The following is a 13,756-nucleotide window of genomic DNA, read 5'->3' as shown; positions in this document are numbered from 1 at the left end:
ATGGTGCTGTGTCAGTACATGTGAGTTGTGGAACAGAGGGAATGTTGTCGTGTGTGCAGGCACGGTGACCCTGGGTGTGTGTGTGCTGGTATGTGAGTGGCATGGGATCCATGTGTGGATTTGGTGAGCTGTGTAGCATAACATGTATCAGTATGTATTCATTTGTTTACTGTTGGCATCTGGACACATGTAAATCTTTTAAATTTGTTTAACACTTAGGTAGCACTTATATGTGCAGGCATCTTTCTAAGTGCTTCATATGTATTAACTAATTTAATCCTCACAACAATAATGAGGTAGGTACTATTATCCCCACTTTACAGATGAGGCAGAGAGAGTTTAAGGAACTTGCCCAAGGTCACATAGCTGGTAAGAAGCAGAGCTGGGATTCAAACCCATGTGATCTGGCTCTGGAGCCCAGGCTAACACCTACCTTATTCTGCCTCTTGTCAAGCACACATGGTGGGAGGCAGAACAGGTCAGTGTTTGGATTGCAGGTGTATTTTGTGTGAGCAGGTGTATGTGAGGCAGTAAGGGGGCAGGGGGTAGGAGGGAGGAAGACCAGAGGGCCTTTCTGCACTTCCCTTGGCAACTCTGGGAGTTAGCCCTGCCACTTCATGGCTATGTGACCTGAAGCAGGTCACCTCAGTTCCTTGAGCTTACCTTTTCATCTGTAAAATGGGCTAATTCTCAGGCTTCACTTTGTGAGGGTGAAATGGTATACCCTGGGAAGGCTCAGTGGCTGGCACTGAGAAGGGCCTCAGTAAAGGTGAGCCCCCTTCTCTTCCTCTGTCTCCAGGTCTGTTCCCTGGGGAAGTAGAAGGTCTGGGGAAATGGTGTGGAGCTGACACAGTGGCAGGGTGCCTGGGTATATGTAAGCTGTGTGATCTTGGGCCAGCTCCTCTCTCTCACTGGGTCAAAAGAGAGGCTGGAGTGGCCGGTGTCTGGAGTGTTGTCAAGGGGCCAGGAGTGCCTGACCACTCCTCTTTGTCCCTTGACCCCCTCGGGGACCCAGGTGGGACTTGGCTCAGTGGCCATGGGCAAGCAGAACAGCAAGCTGCGGCCCGAGATGCTGCAGGACCTGCGGGAGAATACAGAGTTCTCAGAGCTGGAGCTGCAGGAGTGGTACAAGGGCTTCCTCAAGGACTGCCCCACGGGCATCCTCAACGTGGATGAGTTCAAGAAGATCTACGCCAACTTCTTCCCCTACGGTGACGCCTCCAAGTTCGCGGAGCATGTCTTCCGCACCTTTGACACCAACAGCGATGGCACCATCGACTTCCGGGAGTTCATCATCGCGCTGAGTGTGACCTCACGTGGCCGCCTGGAGCAGAAGCTCATGTGGGCCTTCAGCATGTACGACCTGGATGGCAACGGCTATATCAGCCGTGAGGAGATGCTGGAGATCGTGCAGGTGGGCCCCTGGGCCCCTCAGAATGGCAGGCACAGGGCCCAGCAGCTTGCACCTGCTAGCCCTCTTTACCCTCTCAACAGCCCTTGTGGGTAGGCAAGTGGCAGGTGCTATTCTTACGACCCATTTAAAGAAGTCTTTAACAGGAAGTAATTTCCAATTTAAAGTTGAGAAAACTTCCACATACCCTTTACCCATCTTCACCAATGAACATTTTACCACATTTGCTTTATCATCGTGTGTGTGTGTGTGTGTGTGTGTGTGTGTGTAATGTTTTGTTGTTCTGAACATGACCCTCTACCCCTGAATACATCAGGACAGATTTCCTAAGAACAAGGACATTCTCTTACATAACCCGCCCCGGATTATCAAAGTCAGGACATTTAACATAGAAACAATGCTATTATCTAACTTACAGACCATATTGAATTCTGCCAACTGTCTCAATAATGTTCTTTATAGCGTTTTTTGCTCTGGTCTAGGATCACACGTTGCATTTAGTCATCCTATCTCTTTAGACCACTTTAATCTGTAACAGTTCCTCAGCCTTTCTTTGTCTTTCAAGACTTGACATTTCTGCAGAGTACAGGCCAGTTATGTTTCACTGATCCTCATTTACTCATGAGGAAACGGATGCTCAGAGAGGTAAAGACACTTGCCCGACATCACACAGCCTGTGAATGGGCCACCTGGCTCTGTCACCCACATTCCATCTGGATACCCAGCCACCTTCCAACTAATTGATTGAGAGCCCACTAAGAGCCTAGTACTGTGAGACCCTTATACCCATGAGCTCAGTGCATCCTTACAACAACCCCATAAGGCTCAGAGAGGTGAAGTGGCTTGCCCAAGGTCACACAGCATCTAAGTGGAGTCAGGTTCAACTTGGTCAACACTCAGAGCTGTCTCTTAAAAGGGGTCTGACTTCCAGTTCTGGAGTTGGCTTCAACTCCTCGGTTGCTCATCTGTAAAACGGGGATGGTGAGGCTGATCTCACAGGGAGACTTAAGAACCTGATAGGAATGTCCTTTCTTAGAACAAATTTAAGCATAGTACGTTGGCTTTATTTCAGAAACCTTCCAGAGTGCCCATCCCCTCAGCAGCATTGAGGTCCATCAGGGATCTGGTCCTATTTTACCTACCAGTTCCTTGTTCACTTTTTTCCTAAGCCTTTGTTTCTTCACCTATAAAGTGAGGGTGTTAACCCCTTCTTCTTCCAAGGCTATTGTGGGTATAAAGCAGGATAAAGACTCTAGTAGATGGCCTGGCATATAACTGGCGCTCAGTAAACATTAGTGATTGTCAGTTATTATTTTCTCCTCTGCACGTTCTCTGCTCCAGCCAGAATGGCCTTTTCAACATCCTCGGAATGTGCCACTTTGTACAGGCTCTTGCTCCCTTTCCTTCTGCCTCTCTGAATTCTTTCCCTTCTGGTCCCTCAGCTCTGCTGTCTGCTCCCCCTCCCAACTCATCCAGCCACTAGTGGACTCTTGACTTTGGCTTCTGGGTCTGCTCTCTCCAGCTAGAGTAGAATGGGCTGCCTTAGGATGTGGTGCTCTCCCTATGTCTATCACTAGGGAAAAGACTTAATGATTATCAATGGCTCCCATGGGCCAGGCCTTAACTCTCTAGTTGATGGATAGTGGGGGTTTCTGGGGGTGCTGGTGGAAGGGTTGGGGTACCCAGGGTGGTGGAAGATCACTCAGGGATTGGGCAGCAGCTGGATACCAACTAATCTGTATGGATGTTCATGTTTACCACTTAAGTGTGGTTGCCTGGTGTATACTGGTAAATGTCAGCCTTGCTGGAAGCTCCAAACCCAGGGCATTGGTCAAGCCAGTACCATTCTTTGGGCATCCTTGGGACCCCTGCCTGGCTGGCCTCTGCTATCTAAGCACTGGGTTCCTTTACAGCAACCCAGAGGCTCCAAACGACCGGTGCAGACAGAACTCTGCAAACCCTAGTGACCGATTAATTACAAGTCGGCTCCACTGAAACAATGAGCGAGCAGTAATTCCAGACAATTAATTAGGAGGCCCAGGAGAAGGGCTGTCACAGGGGAGCAGTCACTCTCTAAGTCACTTGCTCAGTCCTTCTCAGGATGGAGCCCTGTGCCAGGTGGTGGGCACACTGGAAGGGAAGAGACCTCACCTCAGCCTCTTGGAGCTCCCACTCTGCTGGGAGAGACAATTGTGCAGGCCACACTGACCAGCTCGGTGACAGGGGTGTAAAGGTGACATCTGGGAGTCCAGGGGATTGAAGGGCAGGGAAGACCTGAGGCTGTGGTGGTTGAGTAATGGTTATACTATGATTATGTTTACTGACCACTTACTCTAGCCAGCTATACACAGTATCTCATTTAATACTCTAGACAGTCCAAATGAGGAAGATATGATTACCCCCATTTTACAGATGAGGAAACTGAGGTTAAGTACTTGTCCAAGGCTACAGAACAAGTGATTAGTGGAACCAGGCCACCTTACTTCATATACCCTGCTTTGAGGGGTCATTAGCACTCCACAAGCATCTATCCAGTGGCTAAGAGGGAGCAATTTCTAATCTGGTGTCTGCCATCAATTTCCTTTCTGAGCCTCAATTTATTATCTGGAAAATGGGGATCTCAGTACCTGCTTTTCAGGGCTATTGCAAGGGTGAGAATAATGTATGTAAAGGACCTTGCACATAGTGGGTGTCTGTAAATGGTAGTTAGTATTATTGTTCCAGGCAGAGGCTGTAAACACTGGGAGACCTGAAAGGCACAGGGGTATTTGGTTATGGCAGAATCACCTACTAGGGGAGGCCTGATGGTGGAGAGGTCAGCAGGGACCAGAGTGTGAAATGCCTTGAATGCCAAGGGCCAAATGTTTGGACTTGATAACAGAGGGCAGTGGGAGGTGCCAGTGGCTTTTAAACAGGGGAGTCCCTGTCAGATTCCAGGCACTGTGCTAAATTCTGTGGATCTGGGCGCTAGCTAGATGTCCATGGTCCTTATCTGTATGCTGGGACCGAGGAGCAATCCTACAAATGCATAATTACTTCCGGAGAGTTGCCCCCAAAGGAGGCTCTGGGGCAGCATATGGGCCCTGACCCAGCCTGGATCAGAGAAGGCCTCCCTAAGAATGCGCCATGTAAGCTGAGCACCAAGGAGGAGTGGGAGGCAGCAGAAGGAGCGTGGGGCAGCATCCAGAAGGAGCTGGGTGCACGGCAGGCCCGGAGGGAGGCCTGTGTATGTTGGGAACGAGGGGGCGGCCCCTGGGCTGGGGACGTGGCGGTGGAGATCTGTGTTTGTAAAGAGGTCTCAGAGGCAGCGTTGGGGACAGACCCTAGAGAGGCCGGAAGAGACCACTGCGGAGGCCAAAGCCGGATCTGAGGCTAGGGAAGTTTATGGGATGGGAGAAGGAAGGCTTCTTGGAGGAGGTGTCAGTAGCAAAAAGCTGGCAGATTGAGGCGACGGGTCTGGTCCTTGAGCTCCGGGGCGCCGGAACCCAGCCCACAGGCCAAGTCCTTTGTGCTCTGTGTACGCTTAGCGCAAAAACCCTCCTTCGAGTCGCCTCCGAAGCTCTTGCATCTGGCAGCAGCCGTCCTCGGCCCAGCACAGCCGAGGCTGTCCCCGCCCCGGGCAGGTACTCACGTGCGTTTATTTGCATAATATCCCCCGCCCCCTGTGGACCCAGCTGCCTCAGTCCCTCCAGCTCTCAGGGCAGCTCTACGCCCCCTGCCGGCCACAGTAGCATCGCAGCCCAGTGTCATCCCCTTCGCCCAGCGTCCCCTGTCGGTCATCGAGGGCGGGCCGCCCGGAGCCCCGAAGTTTCTGAGAAGCAGCTCTTTCAACCTGGGACTTAACTGGGAACCTGGGGCGTCCGGCACAAGCTCCTTGGCCGGGCGTTTCAGGCCCTTCTCCCTCTGGGCCCCGATGTCCTCCAACATCTCTTCTGACCCCCTGCATTCAGCCATCCCTAAGTTCTCGGCGTCCACTCAGGGCTGCCCGCTCTGGGGCCTTTGTACATGCAGATCCTTCTGCCTGCAATTCCTTTCCCAACGAGCGCTCCAAGGGAACTTGTTCAGGGCTCTCTCCAATAGCCCCCTCTTCTGGAAACCTTCTTAGTCTCAGAACTTCCCAGTTCCCCCATTCCTCCGTCACCCCCTCTCCGCCTCACCTTGGCGGGAGCGGCGATCGTCAGCGCACCTGGGGGCGTTTTTGGAAAGTTGGGGGTGGAGGGATCAGGCAGGCTCCCCCTCACTTCCTCCCCACCCGCCCCCCAGGCCATTTACAAGATGGTTTCGTCCGTGATGAAGATGCCGGAGGACGAGTCGACCCCGGAAAAGAGGACTGAGAAGATCTTCCGCCAAATGGACACAAACAACGACGGTGAGGAGGCAGGGGCGGGGCGGGACGGGGCGGGACGGGGCGGGAGCTACTCCCCCTCCCTCTCCCGCGGCTCGGTTCTGCAGACCCCTCGCTTGGCTGCCGTCTTCTCCTCCGTCACTGTTCCCCTCACCCCGCAGGCAAGCTGTCCTTGGAGGAGTTCATCCGCGGGGCCAAAAGCGACCCGTCCATCGTGCGTCTGCTGCAGTGCGACCCCAGCAGCGCCTCCCAGTTCTGAGCGAGGAGCCAGGTTTCCCCTCCCTGCCTTCACTGGCCCTCTCCCGGCTCTCAGCTTCCTCGCCCTTGTGTCTGTCCAGGCTGGGGGTCAGATTGCCACCCCCAGGGTCTGCACTCTGAGGGGCCTATGGAGAAAGGAACCCTGCAGCCCCCCCCCCCAAGGCCCAAGCCAGCAAGTCGTTGGCACCCCCCATCCGGGAGGCAATATCTCCCTTCGGCAATGATAAAGACACAGGCTCTGGCTTGGTCTGCCTCTCAGTCAGCCCTCCCTTACCTAGCTATCAGAACGTCAGCCATTCCCCCTCCCCCACCCCCGCACACACCCAGCCACGAGGCCAGACTTCCCTCCGCCAACCACGGGGCAAGCTTCCCTGCCTCCACCCCAACCCTTGTAGATCTCAGCCTTGGTGGAGTTGGGAATCATGCCTGTCTTTTTATTTGGAGCGGAGAGAAGGATTCCAGAGGTTTGGGGGCTTGAGGAGAAACCTTCCTTGAGCCATCCTTCCCTGCAGGAGGGCCTCAACCTTGCCTGTTCCTGCCCTTGTTGTCCCGGAGGCCATGATGCAAAAGGAAAACCTCCTGCTTCCAGCCCCCCAGCTGTGAGTCCCATGAACCCCCGCCTGCGTTTCAGCATTTTGATGAACACAGACCCACGGACCCCTCTGTGTGTCTTGTCTCTCTCAGATACACACACAGGCCCACAGACAGATGGGCAGACACACCTAGAGCGCCACCCACAGTGTCCTGTGTGGGAGAGCAGCACAGGCCCCCGGCCGAGTCCCCTCCCCCGCTGCATGCATCCACGTGGAGCATCTCTGTTCTTTTTAATATCTTCAGAATAAAGTCTCGTTTCAGTGCAGCGGGCTGGGTGGCTGGAGGAGAGGGGTGAAAGACCCACCCGGGTCCTGGAGTGGCATTGAGCCCTCTTGGCTGGCTGCAGGAATCCTGGCCTGATCACGGTGCAGACTTGGCTGGAGGGCCCCAGTGGCCACGGGGCTTGGGTGAGGCAACAGCTGTCAAAGGGTCATCAGCCCAGAGCTAGTGCAGCTCTGCAGGTCGTGGTCTTCCACAGGCTCTGGGCTCTCCCGCATCTGTGGAGATGTCAGAGGCTGCCAGCCCACTGGGTCTGGGTCTTCTCCTCCAGGACATCCAGAAAGTGGGAGGAGTCGGGGGCTGGGGTGATCTTTGGGTGAAGGGACATCATTACTCTCCACTAAGCAAGAGTCAGGCCATACCCTTGGAGTGCCCCCAATTCCAGCCCAGATACCTCTCCCCCTCCCCAAGACTCATCCTGGGCCTTGGGAGAGCCAAGTGTCAGCTGTATGACTTAGCTGGGAGATCTGAGTTCTCTGAGCCTCCAAGTCTCTCCTTTTGGTCCTGGGGAGAACACTATTGCCCCAGGTTTCAAGGTGGGGGCCCTTTACAGAGGGGTGGGGACAGATCAGCCTGAGCTCCCCAGCAGGGGCTCCCAGGAAGTATGAAGAGTCAGGGCTTGGGGGAGTGGCAGGCCTTACCATGTGATGGCTGCTCTTCCCCAACCAGGGCCTCAGTTCCAGCAACTGGTGGGTGATCTGGGCGCTGCGGACAGCAAACACACTCTCTGCCATGCAGAACAGTAACGAGATGCCCCAGAGACACAGGCTGGAGCTCTGTAGGGGGACAGGGGGCAGTGATGGCTGCCTGGGGTTGGGGAGTGGAGGGCAGGACTCCCAAGAACCCTTCCCACCTCTGATGAGCACCTCGCTGCCCTCCCACCCCATCCCAGGCCTAAGCACTTACGTAAATGCGAGTGGGGTCGAAGGGACAGTCGGGCGCCAGTGCCAGTAGTTCGGGGTCCCCAAAAGTACAGGCGGCCAGCAGTGCCTGGCCCTGGGTGGCAAAGGTCACAGCAATCGAGGCCAAGAGGCCGAGAGCACAGGTCAGAGAGAGAAGAGCACAGGCCACACTCGAGCTAAACACCGTCCAGCGCTGGATGGAGGAGGCCACTGGTCAGTGGACATCAGGCTCGGCCCCATGGGCAGCTCTGGCCCCCATGGGGTCAGCCTCACCCCCTCCAAGCAGGCCAGGCCTTTGGGGGTGGCTGCTGCCCCTATCCGCACAGCCCCATCCCAGGAGGTACCACATACCAGAGGGATGCTGGGGAGGTAGCGTGATAACACGATGACTGCAATGCCTGAGGTGATGACCTGTGGAGGAGGCTCAAGTCAGCTCTGACCCCCTACTGGAGGAGAGTGGGCAGGGGGTCAGGGCCACTCTCCAGCAAAGATTCCACCAACACCAACTCTAGCCCTCCAAACCCACACCCCCTGCTTAGCTTGGGTTTCATTACCTCCATCTGCATGGGGACACTGCCTCTTCATGGTCCAGCCCTGAAGTGACGTTTCTAAAACACAGTCACTCCCTGCCTACAACCTTCCATGACTCCCCACTGCCTACAGCTGCATTTCTCAAGCAGGGACCTGTGTATCCCAGGGCCACAGAGCCATGTCACAGGATATATATGACATGTTTCCGTGGAGTGGAAAAGATTTTGGAAGAAACTCAGTAACTCAACTGGCAAGGAACTAAAAACAAAATTGTTACTTTAAAATAAACCAGGATACTTTATGGCGTAGAATTCAAAATCCCTAGGAGTATTTTTAACTATCGCAGGCTCTCAGTGACCTGGACCCTGTCCCATCAGTTTCTCAACTCCACCCTGGGCCAGGCTCTTTCCTCATCGCCCTGGATACGGACACCCACACAGAGCCTGGGCTTGATGCCGCCTACACAGCGCCTTCTCAGGAAGGCCTTTCCTGTTCCTCTTTACCTGCGTGGGTTCTCCCTCCTGCAGGCCCCCCTAACCACCCCCAGCCCCAAGAGGCGGGCCCACCTCACTGTTAAGCCCACCAGCTGCCCTCTGGATCTTCTGGGTTCCACTCAGATGGGCTCCCTCCTTCAGTTCCCTCACTTTACCAGGCACGGGCTGGACCCGCGGGAGGCAGGTGAGATGATAGGGTGCCCAGCAACGTCTGTAATTCACTGTGCAGCCACTAGTTAAGTGCCTCAAACTCTCTGGGCTAAGCCCGCTCAGCAGGAATGAGCTCAGGGAAAGGACACTGGCTTTGGTGTCAGCCACAGATTGTTTCACATCCAGGTTGGCTTCTTTGTATCAGCAAGAGGTTGGGTGAATCCCTGAGTCAGCTTCCCCCTCTGTAAAGTGGGGAAAATCATGGTCCCGTGTTGCAGGGAGCTGTGGGGATTAACTGAGGAAATAAGAGCACAGCTGAAGTGGTCCAGCCCAGAGCCCATCCGTGGTGGACCTCCTAACCCCGAGCTCACTGCCTTGCCTGCCTTCCTCACAAGGTTGGTGAGACGAATAAACAACAATAATAGTAACCCCAAGGGACACTGCACGTATCTGTACAGCCTAGCTCTGTCCCACTGACTGAGGCTCTCCTACTTGCCGGGGCCCATGATCCTTGCTTTAGGGCCAGCAGGCTGTCTGAGCTTCATTTTGCAGGGGAGGGAACAGGTTGAGAGAGAGAAAGAAATCCCTCAGCTAGGCGGTGGCAGGGATGGAACTCAGACACTGATGTGCAGATGTTCCCCAAAGGCTGTAGCCACCTCTTCTGACAGTTGGGAAAGGGCTTTACGAACTTGAGAATACCAGGCCCCTTCTTCATGTATTCATCAAACAGGTACTGACATCCAGCCATAACCATGTCTACCATTTATTGAGCACTTATAGTCCGGGCCTAATGCTAAACTCCTGCCAAATTGTTTTTTTTGTGTGTGTGTGGTACACGGGCCTCTCACTGTTGTGGCCTCTCCCACTGTGGAGCACAGGCTCCGGACGCGCAGGCTCAGCGGCCATGGCTCACGGGCCCAGCCACTCCGCGGCATGTGGGATCTTCCCAGACCGGGGCACGAACCCGTGTCCCCTGCATCAGCAGGTGGACTCTCAACCACTGCGCCACCAGGGAAGCCCCCAAATTGGTTTTTTCAGTGTCTCCAGAGCAGACCTTATCCATTCCCACCTCCACACCTTTGCATTTGCCATTCTCCGTACTTGAAAGCCATCCCAGCTTCCTCTCCTACCAGCTGGCCCCAGCAGGCTTCATACCCAGGTTATGGTAATTGCAGCCTATCTTTGAACTCCTATTCATCCATCAATATCCACCTCTGGGGCCTCCACCTCTGTGAACCCTCCCAAGCTGAGCTGATGCTCCTTCCTTCTGGCCAACAGTGCCTTGACTATTTCCCTATTGTAATGATAATCCAAGCTCACAATAGTGAGTTAACCACGTGCTAGGCACTGTGCTCAGCACTTTATGTGGATGATCTCATTCAGTACTCATCAGGATCTTCTCAGATGGACACTGTTACCGTCCCCATTTTATAGATGAGGAAGCTGAGGCAAAGGGAGGTTGGGTGACTGGTGCCGTTGGTAAGTGGCGGAACAGGGGTTAGTACTTGGGGCTCTCTGCCTGCCCACCCCAGGCTGTGGGTGGGGACTCATCGAAGACCCTTCCAGCCCCTTCCAGCCCCCTCTTGCCAGCCACCCTCCCAGCCTGGCCATACCACGATGGCGGAAGTGACAGAGAGGATGTTGACCACAGTGTAATGCAGAGCCACAGCATCGTTGGGGGCTGCCACATAGCGCAGCACCGTGCCGTGGAGGAGAGCGGCTGCGATGAAGCTCACGTGGCCCAGCACCACCAGCACCAGCCCCGTCTTCATCAGCACCTTCCGGAAGTCACCCACACTCAGGCCACCTGTGAGGGACAGCCATGTCAGGGCCATGGGTAGGGCTTATCCTGCTGGGCAGAGGAGAAAACTGAGGCCCCTGCAGGAGTGATGGACATTGGGTTCTAAATCTATTTCTGGATAACTCAAGGCCAGTAACTTGCCTTCTCTGTGCCTCAGTTTCCTCATCAGGAAAAGGGGTTCACAGTGCTTTCATGAGAGTCCTTGGATCTCTAAGGTTGGAAAAGCATACAGGTGGTACTTAATAAAGGGTAGTAGTCCTTGTTAGTGTTCAAGGTCATGCGTGGCACAGTTAGGATTTGAACCCAGGTCTCTAGCTCTAGACCCATGATCCTTCCACTAAGCTTTGCATCCACTGATTTTTTTCATCCATACATTTGTTACATCAATGTTCACTGAGTGCCTGCTCCATGCCAGGCCCTGAGGTACCACAGAGAGCTTGATGGGCACTGCCCAGGCCCCAAGGAGCCCCTAGTTCACTGGGCAGGGATCAGGTTCTATTTAGGATTCAGTTTGGTGTAAAGGGCCTGGCACACAGTAGATACTCAACTCACAATTGCTGAACTGACTCCAGCAAAATACTCAAACTTCTGAGTCTTCATTTCCCCATCTGTAAAATGGGAAGAATAACCCTTGTTTCCCAGTGGGGAAGGAGGGTCCCATGAGGACATGGATGGGAAAGTGGGGCATACCCGGGGGGGGCTGGGAAAAGTGAGCTCTTGGTGCAGGGCCACTAGGCAGGGACACGGCAAGGTGCGGGAGGCTGAGGTCAAAAGAACATCAGGGACTCATAAGCAAATCCTCTCCGAGTGTCCAAGCGGCTACTCGGCCCCTATCTGCACACCCCCAGGATCAGGAGCCCTCCTTCCGGCTGTTCCAGATCTGCTCTTTGGAATGTCCCCTTTGGGTCCTGGCTCTGCACCATGCTGGCCCCTTAGGTCCACCAGCCCCCTCACTCTAGCCAGCTCTGTGAGACTGGAAGACTGGCCTGGTGCCTAGAACTAAACAGCCCCCCCTTCTTCCTTTAGCTGCTCCTTGTGGGACCTGTGAGTTCCTTCCTAGACCTCAGTGTCCCCATCTGTGGCAGCGAGAATTGGGTCATATTTCATATATGGGAGTTTTGCAGCCAGAGAGAGAGAGAGAAAGGAAGGAATCCCTAGACTGGATGTCCCTGGGGGCGCTGCGCCCAGAGGAAGCCCCCGGGAGCAGAGAGGGCTGGGGCTACTCAGTCACACAGACCCTCTGTGCAACTTTGCACCAGCCTCTCTCCTTTTTGGGCCCCGGCTTCCCCATATGTAAAATGGGAAGGGGTTGGTCTAGCCGGTCTCTGAGATCCTCGGAGCCTTCAGGAGCCTCTGGAGCTGTACCAGATGGAGGAGAAGCAGAGGGCAGACGATGGGCTGGACAGGCACCGTGGGACTGGATGGCATCATGAAGATTAACAGCTGGCCAGACAGGAAGGGGCATGGCAGCTTTGTCCCACGGGCCTGACCCACTTCACCCCATCCACCCACCTACCTGGCCACCCAGACACCACTCGGCTCAGGGCTGGGCTCATGAACAACAGCCTCCCAGGACCAAGACTTTGGTCAAACTGGAGGTACAGTGGCAGCGTGGGGCTGTGCCTGGAGCACTGGACAGTCTCAGGGCAGTCCCTGGCTCAGGATGGTTCTAGGCCGTGGTGCTCCCTCGCCACCTTACAGATGAGGAAACCGAGGCTCACAAGTTCTCTTGGCTAGAGGGTAAGGACTCCCCAGGTCTGTCTGATGCCCAAGAGCATCATCATTGTGTCCCGGGAGTGAGAGGAAGGGACACATCAGTCCCACTCCTCTGTCTGGATCATGTTTGCCAGTGGCCCTTCTCACCTGGCTCGGTTTGGGGGAGTGGAGGGTATGGGAGCCGGAGCCCTTTGGGAGGCTGAGGAAGCCGAGGGCAGGCAGCCTCTGGTTCGCAATGCCCTCCCTGTGCTCTCCCTTCTGCGGGCTCTGGAGGTTGGCTGCTCTCCTCCCACCTGGGGGTCCCTCCTCCGCAAGAAAGGAGAGTGGGGGGCAGTGGGGGCGGGCGAGAGGCCGTGGTGCTACCCCACATCGGAAGATACCAGAAGCCCTCCTCTCGCCAGCTCAGTGCTGAGGAAACTGAGGCCCAGAGCAGAAAGTGACCTGCAGAGAAGGCGGCCTGGACCCCAGGGTTCCGGGCGCCCACGACAGTGCTCCGCCCCTGCCAGAGGATCTGGGGCGGGTTCGGGCCTCCCGGGCCGTCCCCCCGCGGCTCACCCAGGCGCAGACACATCTCGGCTCCCGGGCGGGGTCTCCGCGGCGGCTTCAGCGGGGCTCCAGACGCTGCGGGCGGCCGGTCGGCCCCACTCCCATACTGGTCCGCAGCCGCCGAGCGCCCAGCAGAGCCCGCGCCGCGCCCACTTCCCGCCTCGAGCCCGGAGCGCACGGCCGGCCTCCCTTCCCGTCACCCCCTGGGCGGCCCGGCCCCGGGAGGGCCCCGGCGGCTCGTTTGCATCCCGGGCCGGTCCGACCGGCTGGGCAGCCCTTCCTTGCCCGCCCGGCTGAGTCACAGCGCTGGCCTCACCCACCCGCCTCGATGCCGGCCGGCACCCGGCCAGCAACCCCCCCGGAGCCCACCCCGCTCCAGTGATGCCCATTTTACAGATAGAAACTGAGGCCTAGAGGAGCTGCGATCTTCCGGGCTAGGGAGTGAGACGGGGGCCTGATGCGTGGTTGTCACGACCTGGTGGGCAGCTGGACAGGAAAGCCCCGGGGTGAGGGCTGGGAATCCACTTCTTTCTAGAGAATGGGGAAGTGCAACAGTGGGTGGTGAAAGAGCACTACCTAGGGAGCCAGGCTCTGTCCTTGACCTGCGCCGTGACCTCAGGTTTCCTCCCTGCCGTGGCCTGAGGGTCTTCGGCCGCACGCTGAGCAAGGTGCTTTACTTGTGGGGGTGGGGATGGGGGGGTGTCTCTGTTCCCTTCTCAGAAAATCAGG

General features: G+C 55.9%; 2 protein-coding genes across 9 annotated transcripts; one reads left to right on the top strand and one right to left on the bottom strand.

Annotated features, from left to right (window-relative positions):
• Positions 1-1,036: 1,036 nt before the first annotated feature.
• HPCA (hippocalcin) lies at positions 1,037-6,015 on the top strand (the record flags this gene model as incomplete). Its single annotated transcript, XM_082653249.1, has 3 exons — positions 1,037-1,414; positions 5,675-5,780; positions 5,918-6,015. The coding sequence occupies 3 exons, from the start codon at positions 1,037-1,039 to the stop codon at positions 6,013-6,015; spliced, it is 582 nt and encodes a 193-aa protein (XP_082509375.1).
• Positions 6,016-6,543: 528 nt separating this feature from the next.
• Positions 6,544-13,067, bottom strand: TMEM54 (transmembrane protein 54; the record flags this gene model as incomplete). 8 transcript variants are annotated; one of them, XM_082677636.1, is made up of 6 exons in its annotated part: positions 6,544-7,123; positions 7,529-7,663; positions 7,794-7,982; positions 8,141-8,200; positions 10,578-10,771; positions 13,037-13,067. In XM_082677636.1, 6 exons carry the CDS (start codon positions 13,050-13,052, stop codon positions 7,031-7,033), a joined length of 687 nt encoding a protein of 228 aa, XP_082533762.1. The 8 variants fall into 8 exon arrangements, with proteins under 8 accessions (XP_082533762.1, XP_082533761.1, XP_082533767.1 ...); XM_082677635.1 differs by having other exon boundaries at positions 6,544-7,105; XM_082677641.1 differs by having other exon boundaries at positions 6,544-7,105; positions 7,794-7,883; positions 13,037-13,052.
• Between the last annotated feature and the right edge of the window lie 689 nt (positions 13,068-13,756).

This window comes from Grampus griseus, assembly GCF_964374135.1.
Source record: "Grampus griseus genome assembly, chromosome: 1".
Lineage (NCBI taxonomy): Eukaryota > Metazoa > Chordata > Mammalia > Artiodactyla > Delphinidae > Grampus > Grampus griseus.
This window is presented reverse-complemented; position numbering and strand designations above follow the sequence as displayed.